The sequence below is a fragment of the Protopterus annectens genome, chromosome 7.part0 (genome assembly GCF_019279795.1).
Source record: "Protopterus annectens isolate FY-2018-M chromosome 7.part0, PAN1.0, whole genome shotgun sequence".
Classification (NCBI taxonomy): domain Eukaryota; kingdom Metazoa; phylum Chordata; order Ceratodontiformes; family Protopteridae; genus Protopterus; species Protopterus annectens.
The window spans coordinates 1,992,552,520-1,992,577,889 of record NC_056739.1 but is presented as its reverse complement, the minus strand read 5'-3'; the positions used below and the strand labels follow the sequence as shown (position 1 = coordinate 1,992,577,889).

General features: G+C 42.5%; 1 protein-coding gene across 2 annotated transcripts in view; it reads right to left on the bottom strand.

The window, feature by feature from the left end:
* The window catches only part of LOC122807290 (host cell factor 1-like), a 3,131,707-nt gene that overhangs the window by 1,233,828 nt on the left and 1,872,509 nt on the right, over positions 1-25,370 (bottom strand). For both annotated transcript variants that reach the window (XM_044078414.1, XM_044078415.1), the window contains exon 11: positions 22,329-22,547. In XM_044078414.1, the coding sequence (XP_043934349.1) occupies positions 22,329-22,547 (219 nt within the window). The remainder of the gene's footprint in view (positions 1-22,328; positions 22,548-25,370) is intronic.

Genomic DNA, 25,370 nt, shown 5'->3' with positions numbered 1-25,370 from the left:
AGTAGGTCGCAAACCACAGCTATAATTCCTAAGGTGGAAACACAGTGAAAAATATTAAAAATAAAGCATTAAGGCCTGGGGATCTGTTCAAGTGTGGCATCTAACTAAGAAACACTTAATTTAAATCAGTAAAAGTATAAAAAAACAGCACCAATGTCAGTTATTTTCACTGCAAAATATTTACAGTATTTGACACCTGTTTGTAAACAATATTAGCATGTATAATATTAGCACGTAATGTCAGTTTTAATCAGTCCCATATCAGACTTAATAATCTTTTAAACAGTGGGGTAGTTTTCCGAGTTCTAGTTTGCTTTTTATGGAGCAATAATAATTAAGCCTTAGTTTTCTAAAAGAGTTCAGTTTCAGCTGCCATAGTAGTTCACATTTTTCTAAAAGACTAGGGATGTCTCCTTCCAGTTCCAAAAGGTCCACATGTTCAATATTTTGAATTTTTAAAGCCAGCATGTCTTTTGTGAAGCTGCAGGTGCCAAGCCAGTGCATTATTCTTGCACTTAGCTCTAATTTCGGACAGATGGCCAGAAATCCTTCTTTTATGTTCATTGAGCGTTTCCCCCACACAAAATACTTCACAGTCATTGCATCTTGCCCTGTAAACCACCCGCATTGAGTTACAGTCACCTCCTGCTTTGGTTTTAATCAGTTTCTTTAAATAAAGGCAGAAAAACATGTCTCCCTCCTATACGGGCTGACACAGTTGGCTCCACACTTATTGATGTATGTATCCAGTGGTCTGGGCCTACATTCAACCCAACTTCTGATGTTTCTAGCTTTCCTATACACAAAGAAAGGAACTTCTTCATGGATATCCATTAGATACGAGCTTTCCGTAATTATGGCCAGATCTCTAATAATATTAATGATGCTGTCAGAATCAACAGTAAAAGTCAAGATATAACTGTCTTTAGATTTGTTGTCCATAGATTTCTTTAAACTCCCACTATAAGGACTGTTAAGTGCTGGTGAATTTGTACTTTTTAGTCCAATTGTAAGTTCCAGAATGCTTCTTAACATATTGCTTTCGGATCCCATCCATCCTCAACCACTTTTTTCTATTTTGCACATGGGGTCGGGGTGTCACTTCAACAGTGACAATCTCCAGCCAAGGTTTAAACCGCCATGTGGTTAGCCCTGCTTCAGTAGTTCGTCCGTACCACTCACTCACACCTACGGCCAATTTAGAGTGTCTAATCCACCTACTGCATGTCTTTGGAAGGTGGGAAGAAACCGGAGCACCCAGAGGAAACCCACATGACTGCAGAGAGGACATGCAGACTCCGCACAGAAGGCACCCCAGCCGAGAATCAAACCGCAGAACCTCTTGCTGTGAAGTGACAGTGCTAACCGCTGCACCACTGTGGCATATCCCCTCACCAATAAATCATTTTCAAGATCATTTAGGTTCTTAAGGAAAGGTTAAGTACTTTTGTCCCTACCTCATCCCTACCAAACTTGGGACTTCATCAGAACAATATCCTACCCAAAAACACTTGCTTAAATGCTAAGAAATCATTCAATTAACTAATAAATAAGGAAATTAAAACAGTAAAAAACAAACCTTATTTTCCTAAAGGCCAAGGTAGTAGACAGGAACCTTTTATTGAACTTAGGGAATTTTATTAGATAATTAAGTGAAAAGCTTATTTACCACCAGGAATTAGACTTGGTTTTCATCTCATCGGTTTTGAAAAAGAGGGCTTTGGATCTTTAAATTATTTATTTGTAATATTTATTTACATAAAATTTCTACAAAATATTCCTATTTGTATTTTTATTTTTCGGATTATATTTGATATTGTATAAAAGATTATCATTATGATGCCTCATTTTTTGTGTGCAAAGGTAAATGGGGCACCTTGGCCTTTAAGAAAAAAACAAGGTTTGTTTTTTACTGTTTTAATTGCCCTATTTATTAGTTAATTAAATGATTTCTAAGTATTTAAGCAAGTGTTTTTGGGTGGGATACTGTTCTGATGAAGTATCAAGTTTTGGTAGGGACGAAAGTGCTTAACCTGCATTTATTAAAGTTTGTTCATGGATTTGTTCGTCTGGACCCCTGTTTTTTATGTAGATTATGTGCTATATTCAGAGTATGGAGCTTATTGTGTGAAACTACCAAAGGGCCAAGTGTTTTTTTTTTTTCATTTAGTGTTTCTTGTGGCTCTTTTCCAGTGTTTTATTGTTATTTTCTTAAGGGAATTTTCGATTTTCGTGGTGATTCTGGACAACCTGAGCCCTGGGACTTAACATTATATTTTCCCTGGTGGGATGGAGAAACTTATTATGTAGCAGGAGGTTTACTCTGGTAGGTTTCCTGTAAAGATCTGAGTCTATTCTACCTTGGTTCAAGTCTTTAGTTATATGCATATCTAAGAAGACTGCCAATGTGAGGCTGTGGGAAAAGGTGAAATGCAGTAAGCTGGTGGTTTGATTCAGATAGTTGATAAAATCTTCTAATTTAGCAGAGTCTCCTTTATACACAATAAAGATGTCATCAATAAAGCGCAGATACGTGATATGTGATACTCAACTGGTAAAATCTGGAATCTACTCCCTACTACCGTTACCAAGGAAACCTCACTACCCCTATTTAAAAGAGAACTCAAAAAATACATCACATCTCATTGGCTGTGCTCTTGTTCTAAACCTAACAACTTCACTAATACATGTCTTTCTACCCAACCTGCTGTTTAGCCAAGTATCTATGCCTCATAGCATTTGAATGTTTAAGCATTGTGAATTATGAAATCTGATTGTATTCTATGTTCACATTTTCTGATACGTCTCTGCCAATCAGATGTAAGTCTGCACATTGTGCATATTGACATCTGCCTGTATTCTTTGTCTATATTTTTCTAAACATGTCTGCCTGAGTTTATCACTCAGTAATGTATGTACTGCCTCTTTTTTGGTATGTGGAGCTTTTCTCCCCGGGCCTGAAAATGGACATACATCCAGTCGGACTATCCCGGTTAACAAATGTAAAATAAAAATAAATCAATAAATAAATGTTGCATGTATTCTTTTGTTAAAAATATAATCCTCCTCCCACTTGCCTAGGGCTATATTGGCTAGGCTAGGGGTCACAGCTGCCCCCATGGCTATACCAGTCTTTTGTTTATAGCAATTTCCATTAAACGTAAAAAAACTGTAGCTAATCACTACTTCTAAAAGTTTGCTTGTTCTTTCATGTTGTGCTGGTGTGCCATTGTTGTTTTTCGTGTACAAATTAATCACTGTTTCAATACAATTACGTGGCAGTACAGTATATAATGATTCAACATTTATTGTTAATAAAATGCTATCAGCATCAATTGTAACATTTTTTATTTTCCTTAAAAAATCATTAGAGTATTTTATGTGTGAAATGTTTTTCTCAGCCATTGATTGTAACAAAAAATCCAGCAGCTCTGGTAAGGGGCCCCCTGCTTGCAACCACTGGCCTGTAAGGAGGGTTCTCTCTATTTTTATGTGGCTTAGTGATTACAAAGAATTTAGGCAAGCAGGGGGAAGGTATCTGTAGACAGTCAAACAAGTTATCTGTGAACAAACTATCATCATAAAATGCAGTCAAGGCTGTGTACTCATTGTTGTGTGATGCCTTAATCTCTTCTAAAGTTAAGAATTCAACATAGTGTCACTCAACATTTCTTCTATACTCTAGTTATAGTTGCTGTTATCAGTAACAACAATACTCTCTCCCTTGGCAGCCTACATAACCCATCGAGACTTATTTCTGCCTAGCTCTAGCAATGCGTTTTTCTCACCTTTGTTAAGGTTGTAGAACTTTCTCTGTGATGGTTTTTGCAATACTTTCCTGATATCCATTTCACATTTGACCTCAAAGGCTGCTAAAGTTTGGTATAAGGGAGGGAAGTAATTACTGGGTCTTTTTATTGTTTCTTCAATAGTTTTTTCTAGTTTTTTTCTCAGTGGTATCAGGTTTGCCATGGTACAGAAAGTACAGTTTTGTACCTACCATATATGTAGATGTTCGAGTGTACAACCTGCTGCAGTCATCACACTTGGGTTATCCTGTCGTCAGGCAGTCCCGCAGTCGGCTGGAATTCCAAAGTCTTGGTCCGGCGTCGGTTGCTGTCACTTCTTCCCTGACGTCAGTGCGCCAGGGGTATATATAATGCAACTGACGCCATTTTCTTCAGTTTTTCTTGCCCCAGATGTCAGGTGCCCCCAAAAAGGTGGTCAGTAATTAGTACCAAATTGAGTAAACTTGTACAAACACAAAATCCCTTCAGCTATAAGCAAATACATCAGGAAGGTATTGAAGAGATTTAGCTAGTAGGTCAGAGGGGATGGAGGGAGGGTAACCTGGACTGCAGCAGGGTGTACACTCGAACATCTACATTTATGGTAGGTACAAAACTGTACTATGTTCATCGTTCATCATGTTACCCTGCTGCAGTCATAACACTTGGGTAGAATCCCAAAGCTAAGGATGGGTGGAGGTATCATAGAGGGTTAGAGGAGGCTAGGAGGCCCTGCAGAACTGCCGTGGCGAAGCCCGCCCTGGTCTTAGAGTAAAGCGGTAAGTGATAGTGTTTGGTAAAGGTGTGTACTGAACTCCAAGTTGCAGCTTCCAAAATCTCCTTGGTTGGTACCCCCCTGAGAAAGGCTGTAGAAGTAACTGTTGCCCTGGTAGAGTGGAGCCTAATGGTAGCAGGAACTGGTTTTCCATGATGGGTATAGCAAAAACGTATGCAATGACCTATCCATTTGGAAATGGCTTGCTTTGATATAGTCTTCCCTGGAGAAGCTGTAGCATAGGATACAAAGAGCTGGTCAGATTTTCTGAAAACTTTAGTTTTGTCCAAGTAGTAACGAAGCTGCCTGTGAATGTCCAAGGAATGCAGGAGTCTCTCACCTTGATTCTGTGGATTTGGGAAGAAGGTGGGTAAGTGGATGGTTTGATTTAAAGCCACACTGGAAACCTCCTTAGGCATAAAGGAAGGATTAGTTCGTAGAGAAACTCTGTCTTGATGAAAAATGAGGAAAGGTTCCACTGCCATTAGTGCCTGTAGCTCTGAGACTCTTCTAGCTGAAGTTATTGCTAGCAGCAGGGCAGTCTTCCATGATAGGAACTGAAGATCTGCAGAGAAAGCTGGTTCAAAGGGAGGTAGTGTTAGTTTTTCCGGAACAAAATTGAGGTCCCATGTTGGTGTAGGTGGTCTAATGTTTTTTGCCCCTCTGAGGAACTGCCTTAGAAGTGGATGCGAAAATACGGGTGGATCCGTGTTGTAGTGGGCCGAAATAGCTGAAGCATGGATTTTAATGGAGGAGAAGGAAAGTCCTTTATGCAACATCTCAGTTAAATACTGTAGAATGTGAGGCATGTGAGGCTGAATTGTGTCTTGGCCTTTAGATTGGTTCCAGGCACAAAACCTTTTCCATTTGTCCGAATAAGCCTTCCTGGTGCTTGGCCTCCTAGCTTCCAGAATAACATCCATAACTGCTTGGAAAAGAGGAGCTGGCTGGATGCTTAGATGATTTGTCATGCAGCCAGATTTAAGGTTTTGAGCTGGCTGTGAAGAATCTGATTGTTTCGTTGTGTGAGTAAATGGGGAATTTGTGGTAATATCCATGGTGGGCCGTGGGCCATATTCCTCAATAGTGGATACCAGTGCTGGCGTGCCCAGTCTGGGGCTATGAGAATCAGTCATGGTCTCTCCTTTTTGACTTTCAGAAGAACCTTTGTGAGGAGAGGCAATGGAGGGAAGGCATATACTGTTAGGTTTTTCCAATTGAAAGAGAGTGCATCCACTTTCCATGCCTGATGGTGAAATGTCCTTGTACAAAATTTTGTTAGTTGATAGTTTTGAGGGCTGGCAAACAGGTCTATGACTGGAAGGCCCCATTTTTGAGTTATCATTGTAAATATTTGTGGATCTAGTCTCCACTCGTGGGGATCCATGATGTTTCTGCTTAGGTCGTCTGCCAATGTATTCTTCTATCCTGGCAGGAATTGAGCTTGTAACTGAACTTGGTAAGCCAAAGCTGTGCTCCATAAGGTCATTGCTTGTCTGCACAGAGGGTAGGAGTGAGTACCCCCTTGTTTGTTTATGTACCACATTACTGTGGTGTTGTCCGTCTTTATTGTCAGTTGTCCTGGATGTAATAGATCCTTGAAGGCTGTCAGAGCTTTCTGTATAGCTAGCATCTCTTTCTGACTGATGTGCAGATTCCTTTGATCTGCAGTCCATACACCTTGAACGCAGTGTCCTGCCATGTGAGCCCCCCAGGCATAATCTGATGCATCTGTTGTGATAGTTTGCCTGGCTGGGGGCAAGGTGAAAGGCTGACCCTTGTTGAGGTGACATGCCTGTGACCACCATAGAAACTCCAGTTGTAGGCAGGGAATGAGATACATCATTGTGTTCAAGCTGTGGCTGTGTTGAGACCATACGCTTTTTAGGTACCACTGTAATTTCCTCATATGCAGCTTTGCAAATGGTATTAGTAGTATGCAAGACGCCATGAAGCCCAAGGCCTGCAGAATTTTTCTTGCAGTTAACTGGGCCTTTGTTGCCATTGTTTTGAAATATTGAGTCAGTTGTAGTTGTTTGTCTGGCGTCAGATAAGCCTTCTGGGCCGTTGTATTCAAGCTGGCACCCAGGAATATCATATTTTGTGAGGTTACCAATTTTGACTTCTTTTCGTTTACTGTGTACCCCAGGCAATTTAGTAGATGTTTTACAAAAGCCAGATGATGTAACAGAATGTCCTTGCTTTCTGCTTGGATGAGGCAGTCGTCCAGGTATGGGTATATTTGAATTCCTCTTTGTCTGCAGTATGCAATTACTGGTGCCAGGCATTTTGTGAAGACTCTGGGCGCAGTAAATAAGCCAAAGGGCAGTGCAGAGAATTGGTAATGGGTTGAACCTGCAATGAAACGGAGGTATCTTCTGCAACTTTGTCTGATAGGGACATGCAGGTATGCCTCCTTGAGGTCCAACGTTACTAGACATGCTTCCTTGCCCAACATGGGAAGAAGCTGCTGTAGTGTTAACATCTTGAATTTGGGTACTTGTAAGTAAGTGCTTAGAATGGAAAGGTCCAGAATTGGTCTCCAGGCATTGTCCTTTCTGGGCACTAGAAAGAGTCTTGAGTAAAAGCCTTGACCTTGCTCTCGAGTAGGTACCAGTTGAATGGCTCTCATGTCCATGAGAGCTGTAATTTATTTTTGTGCCTCTGCCCATTGATTTGGTGGCAGGTTTGGCATGCCTCTTTTCATTGGCAAGGTGTGAAAATGGAATCTGTATCCTCGTAAAATTATGTCTAGGACCCATTTGTCCTTTGTGACAATGTGCCAGTTGTCTGAAAAAAGTGCGAGTTTTCCTCCCAAGGGGGCTGCCAAGAGAGTGTTGCTTGGCCAGATGAGGTGCAAGTCATTGAGTTTGCCTTCTGGTAGATTGGGACCTGTCTTCTCCTCCCTTCTGTGTTGTAGTGCCCCATTGGCGAGGCTTGTATTGGGCTTGTGGTTGTCCTCTGCCCCTTGGGCATCTGTATTTACCCCTCTGTGGTCTGTCTATAGCTGGAAAGGACCAATTTTTTGTTGGCCAGTTTCTGCTGAAGCGAGGGGGCTGTACCTGTAGGAAATATTTGACTGTCTGCATAGATTTTGCCTTATCCTCCATTTTCTTTAAGACTTCTTCTGCTTTAACTCCAAAAAGAACATCCTGCTGTAAGGGAGCATCTAGAAGTTTTGCTTTAACATGTTCATGTAGGGCTTGTTCCTTTAACCAAGCATGCCTACGTATAACAGACCCAGTGAGAGCTGCTCTGCAGGAGGCCTCCAAAGAATCAAACCCACATTGTAAGGTATGTTTGCCCACCTGTTCAGTGGCATGCAACAGATCCTGCATTTCTTTCAATTCAGATTGTTGAGGGAGAGTGGTCATTTTTTGCTTTAACTGAGAGATTAGAAATTGCTGATACTTAAGCATGTGAAATTGGCAATTTAATACCCTCATAGCTAGAGTGGCTGAGGTGTAAACCTTTTTCCCACCTGTCTGGAATCCCTCTCAGAAGGTACAGGATTTTTAGCCATAGAAGCCTTAGCCCCCTTGGGACCCTGGGAGATTGTCTCTAGGTCAGCAACAGGGCTTTTGTAAAGAAATTTGTGGGAGTCAGGTACTCTATAATATCTGTCAGGCTTAGCCGGAGCAGGAGGGAGAGAATCAGGGTTAAAACTGGATTCTAAGTAAACATCATCCACAATGTCTAAAACTGGTGGGATGGCAAGAGGTCTGTGTTGGGCGAGTAAAAGAAACTCTCTGAGCCTTTTCTTCGAGTCAGAGTAGTCCTGACCTTCCCAGTGAAAATGTTCCCTCATGGTGTGTAAAGTTTCCCCAAAGGAGTAGTCTTCAGGAGGAGAAGCTGAGGGAATGGAATCCTCAGCATCAGAATCTTCATAAGGGGAGAAGGAGTAATCTTGGTCCTCAGAGGAGTCTGAAGAAATGGACATTTGTTCAGAGGATGCATAATCTTCCTCTTGTCTAGGCCTTTTGTCAGGAGGGGGCTGGGAACCCCTGATTAAAGTGATCAAATCTTCAGCCATTTTAAGCATCTGTTTCTTAGGCATGGGGCCTTGAACAGGGGACTGAAATGCAGTCTTTTTAGATTTAATAGGAGTCTTCGTCTTAGAATATGATTTAATGGTGAGCGTCGTCTGTCTAAAAACGCCTTCAGAAACCGATGGCGTTTCTGCAGCACCGACATCTTTTTCAGCAATGTCGTCGGTAGGGCCTGAACTAAATGGCTGTGTCGGCCTGGTACATTCCGTCAAAAAATCTGAAGTGGTCTCGGGTTCCAGAACTGCAGTAGTCAGGGGCTGCGTCGGAGCCTCACTGAGGACCGGAGAACCGGAGACCGGACCAACCGAGGCCTCGGAATCTGGCTTAGTCCTGGGCTGTCTGTTCTTATCCTTGCGTTTTTTGTGCACGCCGGTAGTCGGTTGCTCCGACGGCATGGTGTAGTTACATTTTCTACCGAAGTAGTGTCGTGCGAAATCAAAGCGTCTTTTAATAGTACGTTTATTAAACCTAGCACAAAAACGACAACTAGTGACGTCGTGGTCTGGGCCTAGGCAAGGTATGCAATAAGAATGAAAATCCTTATGAGGTATTTGCTTCCCACAAGAAATACAATTGTTAACTTTTTCTGACATCGGTCTGAGGCAAGAAAAGTTTCCCCAATGGGGTACTTAGCTTTATATTAGACTTCGGTCTGAAATTCGAATTCGAAAATCTCAGTAGTCGGCCGACCGGCACTTGTGAACTGCTTCTGCTTCGGGCACCGCACGGCAAGAAAGACTGGAGAAAATGGCGTCGGTTGCATTATATATACCCCTGGCGCACTGATGTCAGGGAAGAAGCGACAGCAACCGACGCCGGACCAAGACTTTGGAATTCCAGCCGACTGCGGGACTGCCTGACGACAGGATAACCCAAGTGTGATGACTGCAGCAGGGTAACACGATGAACATCTTTCAGATTCAATTTTCTGACATACAATTTTAAATCAGCCAGTACCTGTGCTGTGTCAGACCTGCAGTGGGGAACAAAAGTTAATCCCTTTGAAAGCACACTAATCTCAATGTCAGTAAGTTATTTTTGGAGTGATTCCACACAACAGGGCAAGTTACTAGCGTGGCTGGCTTCTCTGTCTGGTTCTGGGTCCTGTGGTGTAGTTAAAGTCCCCAAAGTATTTCATTTCCCTCACTCCTGTCCATTGCTTGGTTCTCTGGTCTTCAGGAGGGGCTCTGGCTGGGGTTGGAGATCGTTGAAACTTCTCTTGTGCTCTTTGGAGTCTCAGGGGATTGTAGTGGTAGTCTTCCTAGTGACTCTGATAGTATTGTCCACCTCTGAAGCTCTGACGTTGGTCCTGGTAATGGTACTGGTCCTGTTGCTGGTGTTGTGGTTGATGTCTGTACTGATGGTAATGTCCCTCTTGGTGATGTGGGTTTCTGTGTTCCAGACGCTGCTTTTGGTAGCCATGCTGTCTTTGGTCTCAGTTGTCCTGTCGGTTCTGGATCTGGTGTTGGATCTGGTTCAGGTGTTCCTCCACCATATCTTTCTGACTGTTCTGGTCCATTCTAGGATTCCGGTTCTGGTTCTGATCTAGGTAACCCTGCCCCTCATTGGACCTTAGAGGTGTGCTGGTAGCCAAGCGTATCTGAAGATGGTGGGGTTGGGAGAGCATGATCCATCTGTGTCAAGCCTCTGTCCAGTTCTTTGCATCAATTTCCCTCTCAAATACACTTGAGAAGAATCCCACTGAAAGTATTCCATCATTCTAACTATACTGTCTCCAAAAAGCAAATCCTCAAAAGGAGACTCAGGACTCAAAGACTCTTCTTCAGCAGAACCAAAAGCCAAAGATGAAGTCATCTGGGAACAGTAACACAAGGACCCATCATCAGATTTTGAACTCTCATCTGAGAAATAAAGTCCTCTAGAACATTTGGAAGGAGTAGAAGTCCAAGGGGGAGTAGGCACAGAAACCCCTTGGGGAGGCTTCAGGGCCATTAAGGCATTAAAAAGGCCCTGAGTAAATTTCTGCCATTCCCTTTAAGGATTCTTATGATGTATGGAAGTAGGCTTAGTCTTCTGCTTTTTCTTGTTGGGACATCAGCCCTAACACCGGGGGTTCTGACCCTTGACAAGATTCAACAACAGTACCCAGAACCTCTTCCCTGACCAGAATCTGCAGAATCCCTCTACGGCCCTCCGAGATGATCAACCTCGGTTCCCCCTCGAATACCGGAGCAGACGCCTGCAAAGCCTCAAAAGACATGCAAAAGAAAGGATCCATGACGGCCTCCGAGGGGTCAAGGCAAAAAAATACGATGAAGACAACAGACAGCGTACAAAACTCTCACCTGCTTCTACAGAAATGTCTGATGGGGTCTGGACAGCTAAAGAATCCAGCCAAGATTTCTTAGCTGCATTCTTGCTTAATGGTACCTCAGGGGTTAGAGAATTCTGCCATGCTACCTTGGACTAACAGTATAAGCCTCAGGTTCTTGAGATAGATGGGCAGGGGACAACCGACTTCTTGCTACAGGCAGTACAAGTAGTGGGAAGCACCCAGACAAAAAAGACACTGTTCGTTACGATCCTTATGGGGAATGTGCCTCCCACACTGAGATTTTCCCAACTTGGATTTCATAAACTCTAGGAAACCAAAAACAGAACAAGACTAAAGAAAAAACAATCACAACATGGCACTTATCTGACAGCAAGGTATGCAGCAAGCAAGAAGGCATTCAGACTGACGAGTGATGATGGCGTCCAGACTGGTAGCAAAGAAGTTCTGGTTAACTGCATCCTTACATCACCTTTATGATGTACGTCATGAATGGGGAGTGTATGTGTGACATATGGCACACGCAAGATCTAAAGGCTTTGGTATACTGACCAGACGATGAGCTATCCTTGGCAGGAAATCCCTACAGTGAAGAATACTGCAACAGTGACATAGAAGGACATCAAATTTTAGAAAAGTACCAACCCTTTCAGGTCATATAAAAATTAACTGATAAAGTAGCACAGGCTGGAAAAAGAAGCCCAAGCAAATAAATCATCCAAATATGTTGAATCCCTGAAAACAGGTACAGACAGGTGTGGAAAGTCTGGCAAAGGAGGTGAAGAAACCTGAGGAGAGATGTCTCCTGTTCATACCTCAAAGTGGCAAATGTTCCTGTTATGTTGCAAAGAAATATTAAGAGAACTGCCTGGCAAAACTAACTTAATTAAATATTATATGGAAACCAACCTAGGGAGGAGGTTAATTTGAAACTGTGGAATATCCCTAAATCCCAAAGGAAAGCAGTTTGAGAGGAGGGAAAAAGATGCTCCAACTGGTGGTTATTAAAGAATCTACCAGGGAATGGAACAGCCCTGCAGCTGTTTTTCCAAAACTGTTGCAACCATTAAGTTTTGCAATCACTTAAAACACTCATCACTATTTCTGACACTTACCCTATGCCTAGAGTAGACAAACTGATCAAATGACTAGGGAAGGCTAGGTTCTTAACTATTGTGGATTAAAAAAAACAGCTGCTAGCAGACTCCTGTAACTGAATAAGCTACTCAAATATTGCCTTTTCAACTTCTGATAAACAATTTCAATACAATGTGCACTAATTTGGCATTCATGGGACTCCAACCACCTTAACATGATGCTATGCAGGTAGGTAGATGCGCGGCCGAACCAACCAAGTAAACAACAAAAGGCCAGCAATGTGCGATCCAGAAGTAGTAAAAAGAAAATAATTAGGTCAAACACATTTAGATGGCTAAATAATAACCCGTTATTAGAGTTAGACAAAGGGTTATTATTTAGCCATCTAAATGTATTTGACCTAATTATTTTCTTTTTACTACTTCTCGATCGCACATTGCTGGCCTTTTGTTGTTTACTCCAACCACCTTCCAATAGTTACCAGATAGAGTCCTTAAACTTCATAGCCCCTATATCACTGTATATTTAGATAATATAATTGCACACTTGGATGACTGAGAGTCACACCTACTCAAAGTACAAAGTGTCTTGAACCCCCTTAAGTGGAACTTACTATGAATGCCCCTAAAAGCAAAACAGGCATGTCGGAGAAAAGGTAACTGTAATACATAATATAGAAGGGGATTATCAAAATCCAGATAGAGAAATTAGAGGCTTCAACGTAATGACCAGTACCACAAACTGAAAACCATGTTAGGGTCTTTTTGGCTTTGGCAGTGTATTAGAGAAAAATCTTGCCACACTTTGCAAAAGCTGCATGCCCTTTCTCCATCCTGACTAGGGGGTAAGAAGCACATAAAGATCAAGTAGATTAGTGGATTACAGATAAAGAACATTTTGTGCTTTAAACCTGTGCTGGCATTTCCCAATTTTGCTACGCACTTCATAATATGCACAAATGTGTCCGATGTGGGTTTGGGTGCAGTATTGTTCTAGAAGATGGTTGGAGATGAGTACCCCATTTGTTACTTGAACAGAAAATTGGCTAGAACAGAGGACAAATATTCTGCCACTAAATGTGCAAGCTTAGCCATAAAGTGGTCATTTGGGTCTTTAAAGGCACCACTGTCAGGTAAGAACCTCATCCTTGTCAATGACCATGTGCCTTACAGTGGCTCCCCAGCAAACCAAAGGCAATATAACACTGTGCTGATAGGCTTGTCATTACAGCCCTTCAACTTTAAGGTAGAACTCTGGCTTTGCGTCAACCAGCACAATGCAAATGGTCGGTCCAGGGCGTAAAGACCATCTTATGAATCTGAAATCAATATTTTCAATCTAAGAGTGGATACATGGTTTCCCCATTCTGTTTTTCTGGCTTGTACATGATTTGCATAGCATATTATTTATTTACTATTTATTGTTTCATTGCTATGTTTCATATTGTATGTATAGCTAATGTTTGTTGCAGTATGTATTATTTGCTATTGTATGTATATTCAATTGTTCTTCATGTACTCTGCTGCTCATTGTTCTGTGGAGCTTTTCTCCCCGTATCTCCACTGAAAAATGACCTGTGTCCAGTTGGAATTTCCCGGTAAACAAATGTAAATAAATAAAATAATAAATAAATAATACAGCATTTGGCTCTGAAGAAGAGACCTTTACCACTGACTGCCAGAGGACAGACCTGATAACCCCTGCATCATACCAGAACCAGATACTTTCTTGTATACAGCATCCAGTTTTTCTGCAAGGTACTACATCTGACTTTTATTATAGACCACAGAAATTATTTTCCATTTTGGCAAAAAAAAAAAAAAAAAGCATTTTTATTTCACATTTTATATATAAAAAGTACAATTGTGTACACTTACCATAAATGTAGATGTTCAAGTGTATTCACTGTTGCAGTCATCACATTTGGGTTATCCCTGCCAGGGTAGCCCTCAGCCGGCCCGAATACCAGAGGCTTAGTATTTCTGCGTCGGTTGCTATCGCTTGAGGACTGACGTCATATCATCAGTAGTATAAAGTAAGGCAGCCAACACCATTACATCAGTTTTTCTTGCCCTAACCTGTCAGGAGCCCCCCAAAGTAGGAGGCTAGGATCTGGTGGAAGAACTCCAGCAGTGGAAAATAAATACCAATATATCCCTTGTAAGAAAAGAAAGAGAATAACGGGGGATGGAGGGAGGGAAACCAGGATTGCAACACTGAATACACACAGACATCTACATTTATAGTAAGTGTACACAACTGTGCTATATTCTTCATGTTTCACTGTTGCAGTCATCACATTTGGGTAGATTCTCAAAGCTGAGGAAATGGGTGTAGACAGTCAAGGAAACTAGAGGCTGGGTAGGTGCCCTGCAAGACTGCAGAGGCAAACCCTGCATTTGGAGTAGAGAGGCAGGTGGTAATGCTTGGTAAAAGTGTGAACAGATGTCCAGGTGGCAGCCTCACGGAAGTCCTCTTAGGAAAGCTGCAGAGGTGGAAGCTGCTCTGGTGGAGTGTGTCCTTACCCCCTTGAGGGGGAGGCTTTCCATGCTTTTTGTAGCACAAATGGATACAGTGTTATATCCATTTGGAAATGGTTTGCTTGGAGATGGCTTTGCCTTCTGTCCCTGTAGCAAAGCTAACCAGCCACTGATCAGACTTTCTGAAGGATTTAGTCCTGTCCAGATGGAATCTGAGCTGTCTGTGCACATCTAAAGAGTGAAGAATCCTTTCCCCCTTGTTCTGGGGATTAGTAAAGAAGGTGGGCAGATGAATGGACTGGTTGAGACCCACACTGGACACCATCTTGGGCATGAAGGATGGGTGAGTTCTGGTTAGCTGAGAGAAGTAGGTTGTCAGGAAAATTTGTTTGTCTGGTGTAAGGAATGCCATCAAGGATGCTGTGTCCAGACTTGCTCCCAAGAAGATTATCCTTTGGGTGGGCACCTGTTTGGATTTCTTTTCATTGTTTGTGTATCCTAGGGAGGTTAGTAGTGTCTTTACAAAGGTCAGGTGCTTCAGCAGCTTTTCCTGGCTGTCTGCCTGAATAAGGCAGTCGTCTTAAGTATGGGTAAATTTGAATATTTCTTTGTCTGCAAAATGCAATGGCCAGAGCCAGACATTTTGTAAAAACTATGGGAGGATTAGATAAGCCAAAAAGAAGTGCAGAGAACTGAACGTGTTGAGATCCTGCCCCGAAGCGGAGATATTTTCTGCATGATTCCCTGACAGGAATATGGAGGTAGGCCTCTTTTAGATCTAGGGTGGCTAGCCAAGCATCCTTGGAGACCACAGGTAGCAGCTGCTGGTGGGTGCTCATTTTGACTTTTGAGATCACCAGGAAGTTGTTTAGAATTGATAGATCAAGGATGGGGCATCAGGTGCCCTATTTTCTGGGCATCAGAAACAGTGTGGAGTAGAAACCTTGGCCTATCTGTTCTGCGGGAATGTGCTCTGCTGCTCTCATAGACAGAAGGGAAAGGATTTGCTTTTGAGCCTCTGCCCACTGATTTAGTGGTAGATATGGGAACCCTTTTGGGGTTGGAAGGGTATGGAAGGAAAATTTGTATCCCTGAGACACAATGTTCAGAACCCATTGGTCCTTGGTTATGGTGGTCCAGGTGCTTGAGTGAAATAAGAGTTTTCCTCCTAGGGGTAAGTGAATGTGGGCAGGGGGGGGGGGGGGTGAGTCACTGTGAATTCTTACCATAAGGGGGTGGCTTAGAACTCCCTGGTTTTGAAGTGGAGGTAGTCCACTGCTTTGATCTCTGCATTCCCTGGGGCTGCTGTCTGGGTGGTCTGTTTCCATTGGGCCTAGGCTGGGCTGGTTTACTCGGAGCAGGAAAGAACCAGTGCTTGGAGGGACAATGCGTGCTGAACCTAGGGGGCTGGACTTGTAAGAAATCCTTAACTGTTTGCATAGATTTTGCCTTTTCTTCCATTTTTTTAAGACCTCTTCTTCCTTAGTGCCAAATAAGTTGTCTTTGTGCAAGGGGGCATCCAACAATTTAGATTTGACATGGTCTGGCAGGGGTTGTTCCTTAAGCCATGTATGTCTTCTAATGACAGATCCAGTGACTGCTGCACTGCAAGAAGCTTCTAGGGCATCAAAACCACAGGGCAAAGTGTGTTTAGTTACTTGGCTTGCAGAATGCATTAAGACTTATAAATCTTTAGATTCTGTCCAAGCAGGAAGAGAAGACATTTTTTTAATGTGTTACAGGGTATGTTGCTGAAATTTCAGCATATGGAACTGACAATTTAGTGCCCTGATAGCAAGAGTAGCTGAGGTGTATACTTTTTTACCCCATCTGTCCAATGCTCGGGAATCTGAGGGTGAGGGATTCTTAGCAGAGGTTGCTTTAATCACTTTTGGCCCTTGAGAAATGACATCAGGGTCAGCTGTTGGATTTTTAAAAAGATATTTGTGTGAGTCAGGGACTCTATAGTACCTGTCAGGTTTTCTGGGAGCAGGAGGTAGGGTGTCAGGAGTCAAATTGGATTCAAGGAAAACATCATCCACCACATCCAGGACTGGGGGGGGGGGTGTCCAAGGGTCTGTGTTGCGGAAGATCTAAGAATTCCCTGAATCTCTTTTTAGACAGAGGGTAGTCCTGACTCTCCCATTGGAAATGCTCCCTTAAAGTATGCAGGGTTTCCCCAAAGGAAAAATCCTCTGTGGGAGAGGCTGAAGGAATGGAGTCCTCTTCATCAGAATCCTCATAAGCAGAGAGGGGTTGCATGTCTTCATAGTCAGATGCGTCAGATTCATCTCACTCTTGTTCAGACAAAACTACAGGGGACAGATCTCTTTTTCCCTTTTGAGGGGGTAGATTGGCTTCCCCTGATCAGCATGATAAGGTCTTCCACCATTTTAAGCATTTGAGACTGAGGCAAGGTAGCAGGCACCTGAGAGTGGGTCATCGGTTTCTTGGGTGTGGTTCGAACTCTGGGCCTAAGAAACTTATTTGCTTTTAAAAGAACGTTAGTCGTGAAAGAAGACGTCGGTTTGTGTTGAGATTCGGTAGTGCGAAGGACTTCCTCGAAAGTCAGTTCCTGCTCAGTGGCTCCGGACACATCCAAGGTAGAGACGACCTCAGGATCCTTAGCTGAAGAAGAGTTTTGTGGCATACCGGACTCTGAAAGGGTCTCCGTAGCAGCCTGAGAATCAACAGAAGTGGGCATCAGGGGCTGCAAAAGCGCCTCACTGAGTACCGGAGGACTGACAACTAGCTTAAAGGAAGCGTCATCGGTAGGGTTGGACCTGTGTGGTCTGTTTCTGTCTTTATCTTTATGTTTTTTTGGAAGATCTGCTGTCGGATGGCTTACCAAAGCCATATCAGAATTTGAAGACTGTAAACAAAAATATCTGGCTACAATAAGGGCCCAACGACGGATAGTTCTGGCATTGAACAAAGCACAGAAGCGACAACGGGGGACGTCGTGGTCAGGGCCTAAACAAGTGACGCAGTAAGAGTGGAAGTCTCAGTGTGGTACTTGCTTTCCACAGGCGAGACAATTATTAACTTTTTCTGACATCGGTTAGTGCAAGAAAAAAGGATCCCCAACGGGGTACTTAGCTTTAGAAGACTTCAACTTCAATTTGGAGATGAAAACTCAGGTAGCGGCCAACCGGCACTCGTGTGAACTGCTTCTGCTTCGGGCTCCACGGCAAGAAAGACTGATGTAATGGCATCTGCTGCCTTATTTTATACTACTGACCTGATGTTAGTCCTCAAGTGACAGCAACCGACGCAGAAATGCTAAATTCGGATCTGCTGAGGGCTACCCTGGCAGGGATAACCCAAATGTGATGACTGCAACAGTGAAACATGAAGAGCATCCATTTTTATGACCAGGAATAGCATGCTGGCTGCATTAATATTCCACAATATGCACACACATGCATGGCTTATCCTATGCTTCAACTTCAATTGCTATAACATTGCTTACATAATTACAAACTTAAAATTGAAACTGAAGTTGAAACTTTGAATGTTATGTAAATGATCCCATATCTTTCAAAATAAGAAGTTATGTACTTACCATAACGTTCCATGTTTGTAGTCCATCTCGCCTACATTCTTGCTGGATGGGTTTGGAGCAGATCCTCAGCTCCAACTCGGCTGATACTAAAGCTCGAGAGCTTTTACTGGCTCGAGGCTATCCCCTATCCCATGGTGCACCATGGCAATTCCCCAGATTTTGTTTGCAAGAAAGTAACTAAATACATAATAGTGATTATACTATCAATAACTATGTACATATAGCCAAAGTATTTTGCTTTACTATCCATGGCATGTGGACAGACAACTATAACAAGGTCAGACAGCATAATGTATAGTCCATAAGTTTCTCCAGGATGCAGGAAGGGGGAAGGAGGGTTGGATGCAAGAATGTAGGCAAGATGGACTACAAACATGTAACATTATGGTAAGTACATAACTTCTTAATGTTATGTAGTCCTATCTTGCTGTAATTCTTGCTGGATGGAACAGCGTCCCCAGCACTTTTATCCTGGGTAGCTGAAGCAAAGAGACTCTTTAGCACAGTGGACCCAAAGGATGACCTGTCCTGGAAGGCCAAATCTAATTTATAATGAGTGACAAAGGTATGAGGTCTTACCCATGTAGCTGCTGCACAAATGGTATCAATTGGAAGTTTAGATTTGAAGGCATATGAGGCTGATACTGCTCTAGTTGAATTGCCTCTTACCTTAGCAGGCAATTGTTTCCCAACACTTTTGTAAGAAAATGAAATGTCAGATAGCCTAGTACTTACCTATGAACGCATGTGCGCCTGTGCATTTTGATATGGTAGTATGCGTCCTGAAGATCTATGGAGCACATCCAATTGTCTTTTCCAATAAATGGAAAAATTGACTGCAGAGTGATCATACAGAACTTCGATTTTTTTTACAGACTTATTTAGCCTGTTGAGATCTAGGATTGATCTCCAGTCCCAGGTCGTTTTTGGAACTAAAAAGAATTGCGAGTAAGTTCCGGATCTTATTTGCTCTTTGGGGACTTCTTGGATGACTCTTTTTTTTGTAGCAACGAGATAACCTCTAATGTTGCACGGTCTATTTGATTGGGTAGTACATCTGGTAAAGACAGATTTGTAGGGGGATCAGAAACAAAAGGAATGAGGTAATCTCTGGAAATTATATTTTGTACCCATCGATCTTTAGAAATTTGTAGCCAGGCGCTTGGGTACAGTGAGAAATGACCCCCGACTGCCTCCAGAGACAGACAGCCAAGCAACCCCTCAGGGGTGATGAAAGGGTCGATCAGAAAAAGCATCTCTATTACCCTGGTGTTGCAGACCCTCTCTGCCGCGAGCGCGGCGCCTTCCATTATAACCTCCCCCTCTGGCTCTAGGGGAGGGTTAACCTTGTGCTTGAGGGAAACCTTTTTGGGATTTACGGAACCACATTTTCCCTCCTGTTTGGCCCTTGAGATAGGGTCTGGAAGGAAGGAAGGGAGAAACGGACTCTAACAGCAGATAAGGTTTTCCCTTCCTGCTCGCACCTGGTCAAAGTCTTTTACCTGAGGTCCAAAAAGAAATAAACCATCAAAGGGGACATTGGTAAAGGAAGACTTGAAGGATTCTGTAAAATTGCATAGATGCATCCAGGAATGTCTCCTAAGAGCGATTCCTGCTGTGGCCGCCCTGCTCACTCCATCAGCTGCATAAGAAATCAGCCTCATGGAGAAGTTAGCAATAGAGCTAAGGGTGGAGAGCTGCGAAAGTACCTTGTCAGCAGATCCCGAAGCTACTGAACCCTGAAGGGTATCTTCTCAACTCCTTTAGGAGATCCCTTTGAAGCCTGGTAAAATGGGACAGGTAATTCAGCGATCGTAAGGTAAAGACCGCTGAAGAAAAGGTACGCTTTCCATACCTATCCATCGTCCTAGACTCTTTATTAGGAGGACGAATATTTGAGGATGTCTCAGATAACTCCTTCTTTGGGGCTGCTGCTACCGCCATAGCATCCACAGGTACTCCCTTGGTTAGAAAGATTTTGTCTTCTGGAGCAGTAATAAATTTATTAGGCCTCCTCGGGACAGGTTCCACTGTGTCCGGAGAGGTCCAAGCTTTCCTAGATATGACCCCTAACAGTTGATCATATGGTGATGTCACCCCAGGAGGTGGAAGGTCGGGAACCAAAAGCCTCAAGGTACACTGATTCGTCCTCAGTAGGGTTAGAGGTCTTCCAATCAGCCCTCTATCTAAGGATTTTTAGGATGTACGCAAAAGAGACATCCTCAGAGGGGGATCTTTGGGACCCTTCTGACTCATCCAAATCGGTGTCAGAAGTGACAGACTCGGGTGAGTCAATATGCTTCCTCTTACACACTCTCTTCCTAGGGACCTCTCCAGTGGGGTAATCTGGGGAGGTTTCGGAAGAGGGAACACCTCCTATGGGGGCTCTTGGGGCTGTGGTTCCCTATGCTTAGGGGCAGGCAGGGGAGAAGAGGCTGTAACCTGCTGCTGGAGGGATGTCGGGTCCAATGGCAGGGCTCTAGTAGTTGACAAGGCTCTCTCTATTGCCTCGAAAGCCTTACCACCCCGCTCTGAAGAAGACCTCCGCTCTGAGAAAATGGATGGTCGACTTCGAACCGGAGGAGCAGGCTCTGAAGTGGACGTGGGAGCCGAGCTCATGCGAGCCGAAGCACCGAGAGGGAGGGATGGATCCGAAGAAAACCCGGGATGACTATCCCTTCCGGAGTCAACCAGAGAGCATCGGCTCCCAGACCCTTCAGCTCCAGACTGAGCCAATGAAGTTAGAGTTATCGGTCCGAGGAAGCGGGAAGAGTTCTCGGAACAGAGGGTTCCAGCACCAAATGACCCGAAACATTAGACTCCGAAAGCGAAGCAGTCGGAAGAGGAATAGTAGACTGAAGACGGAATGGATCCAAAGCCTTTGGGTCCAGAGGAGCTAAAATTTTTGCCAGCGCTGGGTTGTGACCAACTGCTCTACAGCCTCTTCATCACCTGTTCTACATCGTCATCAGATAGTGTCCTGGAGGAATGGGTGGAGATAGATGGAGAGCTCCTCCTTTCCAAAATAGGAGATCTTAAAGTTGGTGAAACTGTTTCTAAGATCGGTGAATGTCTCGAGAGAAATGATTGTCTTGGAGCCGATGAAACAGACGGCACCAAGACTGAAGAAGCAGAATCGGAGCCAGAACTCTTCGGCTCTGTCACTTTTGATTTTTTTTTTGTCGGTTCCGAAGAAGGAGCCAATGGAGATTTCCTTTTGTGACTTTTAGAAACCGTCTGACCTTGTTCCAGCTGTTCTTGGAAGGAACTTGTCATAAGACCCCTATCAATAAGTTTTCTTTTGCGTTCATTAAGAAATCTGGTGTTGAACGCATGACAGAAGGTACCAGGTTCTTGCAAATGGGGCTCTCCAAGACGGTACACACAACTGGTGTGACTGTCAGTCAATGACATTTTCTGAGAACATTTATCACACTTTTTAAAGCCAGAAGGGCGGTGTTCTTTGTCTTTAATCCTTTGACATTTTGCTTTTGAGAAAGGAAAGAAATAAATACAATAACTATAGTACAACTATATATATATATATATATATATATATATATATAGAGGGAGAAGGAGAAAAAACTAGCACACAGAGAGGAAAGACCATCTAATTTAAACGGGCAACTACAGCCCTCTAACTTAAGGAAGGGACAGGGGAAGCAAACACTCACGCAATCACTCAGATAAGGGAAAAACTATTAATGAGAAAAATGAAGAAATATAGTCAAAAAATATTAAAAAATTTCACTTAGCCAATGAGCCAGTAAGAAGACAACCTCGAAGCTTTCGCGGCAAACGAGATCTGGGGAATTGCCGTGGTGCACCATGGGATAGGGGATAGCCTTGAGCCAGTAAAAGCTCTCGAGTTTTAGTATCGGGCGAGTCAGAGCCGAGGTTCAGGTCTGAACCCATCCAGCAAAAATTATGTCGAGATAGGACTGCATAACATCTGAAGTTAAAACTTTGAATGTTATGTAAATGACCCCATATCTTTCAAACTGACAATTTTATATACATATAATATATATATATATATATATATATATATATATATATATATATATATATATATATATACAGACACACATACACACACACATTTATTTATACAAATATTTTTTTTTTTGGGGGGGGGGGTCATCAGCTTAGCAGACTCGCTCTCATTTGACCCTTGAGCCATTTGAGTTTGATATCACTACCATACAAGGAAAATCCAATTAACTAAGTGCACTGAATAAATCACAAGAGCACTTACATAAAATGTATGGAATACTCACCAAAGTGGTGCTTCCAGGTACAGGAGCTTTGATAAACTTGATGGTTTTAGTCACCCCTCCAAGTACAGCAGTGCTCACTGGGACCTGCTGTTGCACCACAGGGATTGTGGTTGATTTCTGCATTGGAAGAACAGGCATATACGTGGTAGTAGCAGGACTACACGACGAAGCTAGCTGGGCAGCTGCTGATTTCAACATTGAGGTTGCAGGTGCATTAACCTAGAAGAAAATAATTCCATACTTCTGTCATTTTTAGAATAAGTATTGCACTTCCAATGTTCCAATGAAAAGGTAAACACTGTGTTTAAAACAAATAAGCTCTGAAACAGAAGTTACAAAACTGGTAACAGCCCCAGGTGGGACTGTGGGAAAGATGAAAGCAAAATGTTAAATAAGAATAAAAAATGAGTCATACAGCATAGTCAATACAAATAATGTCACGAAACAGTAATGTGTACTGAAGCAAAGTTCAGCAGTATGGGTATTAAGATGCATTCATCATAGTCTGCAAGTTTTGCAAGAAATGGAAAAACATTTAAATATGCAGAAATGCAAGTTGTCAACTAGCAAGTATTACCAGAACACAAAAAGAATAAAACATGTTGGGTGTGGTTTCTTGTCAAGCAAGCAAAAACATGATTGAAGGAACTTTAAACTTTCTTCATTAGTTACCACAGTGGTTTGATTTAAGTTGCTGAGATAAAATAAAGGGTTTAGTGTCACTTTTCCAAGGACAATACTCATTTTCAAGTGCATATACATTAATAATAGCTGACTGCTGAATACTTTGCAGTACTTAAGAATGCAGACTTCAAAATTTCTGATTAGGGTTCTAATGGACCACTGCAGGAATGATGATGCAGTGTTCAGTGAATTTATAGGCAAACATTCACAGTTTAACAATAACCTATGCCTACCTGCAAAAAATCTGCTGATGCTATTGTTTACCCCGTATCAATACTAATCAATCGAACCATAGTAGAAGCTAAAATTCCCACCATCTGGAAAATATCCTATATGTAATCCCACTTCACAAAGGAGGCAGCTCTACTGAATTCTCCAATTACAGGCCAATAGCTATACTCTCTCCATTTGCAAAGATTACGGAAAAATGTATTCATAGACAACTCATGCACCACCTAATCCAGAATCACCTTATGGCAGACACTCAGCATGGCTTCCGTCCTCATCACAGCACTACTTCAGCCCTCCTAGCCTTTACCAACACCATAAACCATAATCGCAACAATAATTATATATCCTCAGCCCTCTTTTTGGATCTTTCCAAGGCATTCAATATGGTTGATCACCAGCTTTGAATCCACACCCTGCAAACATTCTGTCTAGATACTAGAGTCCTTCAGTGGTTTCAATCCTACCTGAATGGTCGACAGCAGGTTGTCCTCTGGCAGAACACACTCTCTAATCTTCTACCTAACACCCTTGGAGTACCACAAGGCTCTATACTAGGGCCCTTGCTGTTCTCCATCTTCATTAACGACCTTTATACCGTCATCCCAAAAGTCAGCTGTATCCAATATGCTGATGACTCTACTCTGATTTGCTCGGCCACATCTCCAATAGAGTTATGGTCAGCTACCCAGACCACCTTTAATACAACAGAAAACTGGCTTTCTGAACGTCGTCTGATCCTAAATCCCAAAAAAACGAAAATGCTGTTATTTTCACCAACACGTAGGTCTAGCGTTTTCACCTTTACCATAAATTCAATGATGGCACAATAATCTCCCCTGACCCCCCTACAAAATAATAATAATCTAAAATTCGACCTACATGTTAACCAAACTATCAAAACCATCAATAAAAAACTAGGGTCACTTTACAGAATAAAAGCCTTCCTAACCCCTCCAGCTAAAATTGCCATAGCTCGCTCTCACCTTTCAACCCTTCTGTATGCATCCCCTCTACTCTCAAATTTAAACAAGACTGTCCTTAACAAACTCTCAATTTGCTACAACCACATCGCCAGGTTTGCCACTGGGCTGCCTTTTTGGACACATCATTGCATCAATCTAAATCAGCTTGGGTGGCTTGAACTACCCAGCCTAATCCAGTATAACCAACTGATTATGGCCTATAAAATCCTCTATAATCCGGACAATACTCCTGCACTTAAAAATGTTATCACCCACTGTAACAATCCTAGACCGCTTCGATCCTCTAACAAACTACTAATTCAGACTAGCAAAATTAATAACACAGCCGGTGACTCTCTCTTTGCAAACTCTAAGTAGACCCTGGAACTCTCTTACAGCTGATATTACCTTACTTTCTACCTTAGGTCAATTTAAAACTAGACTCTAACAACATTTGGCACTTAACTGGCTATGTCAATGTATCAAGCCTGGCTAACTCTCTCTAGAATGTGTAAAAATCTGTTAACCATCTTACTGTGTAATTTAATTTAATCCTGATTTATGCTCGGGATTAACTCTAACCTGTGGAACTTGTTTAACTTGCTTACTTATGTAATCACTGTAAATAGTCTGTCTGTAATATGTAATGCTGGTATTATGTAATGCTTATCTGCTTACCCTTGGAGCTTTTCTCCCCGGGCCTCCACTGAAAATGGACATGCATCCAGTCGGACTATCCCGGTCAACAAATGTAAAATAAAAAAAAAAAAATGCTTGGAAAAGCAGTCAGTAATGGTAGATCTTTGAGAGAAGCTCTTGAAGCAGGTAATTAAAACCAAGTATGTGGGTAAAGGCCCAGCTTACAACACAACATGCTTCCAGCAGTCTTGTGCATGAATGATTCATAGGCTCATAATGGACTGAGGCTGGATGTAAAACAAAAATGAAAAAAGCACCATCTCAAAGATCCCAGGATCACATTCCTTCAAAGAACAACTGAGTAATGAAAAACAACAAAATGGATGTGAAAAGGGAAGCCTTAGCTATGCATTTTTTTGTAAAAGTTACATTTCTTAGAAAGGGCTCTATCCAGCAGCAAGTAATTGCTATTAGAATACAATACCAAATACTATCCTACATAAAGAGAGGTACAGCAAATAAAAGA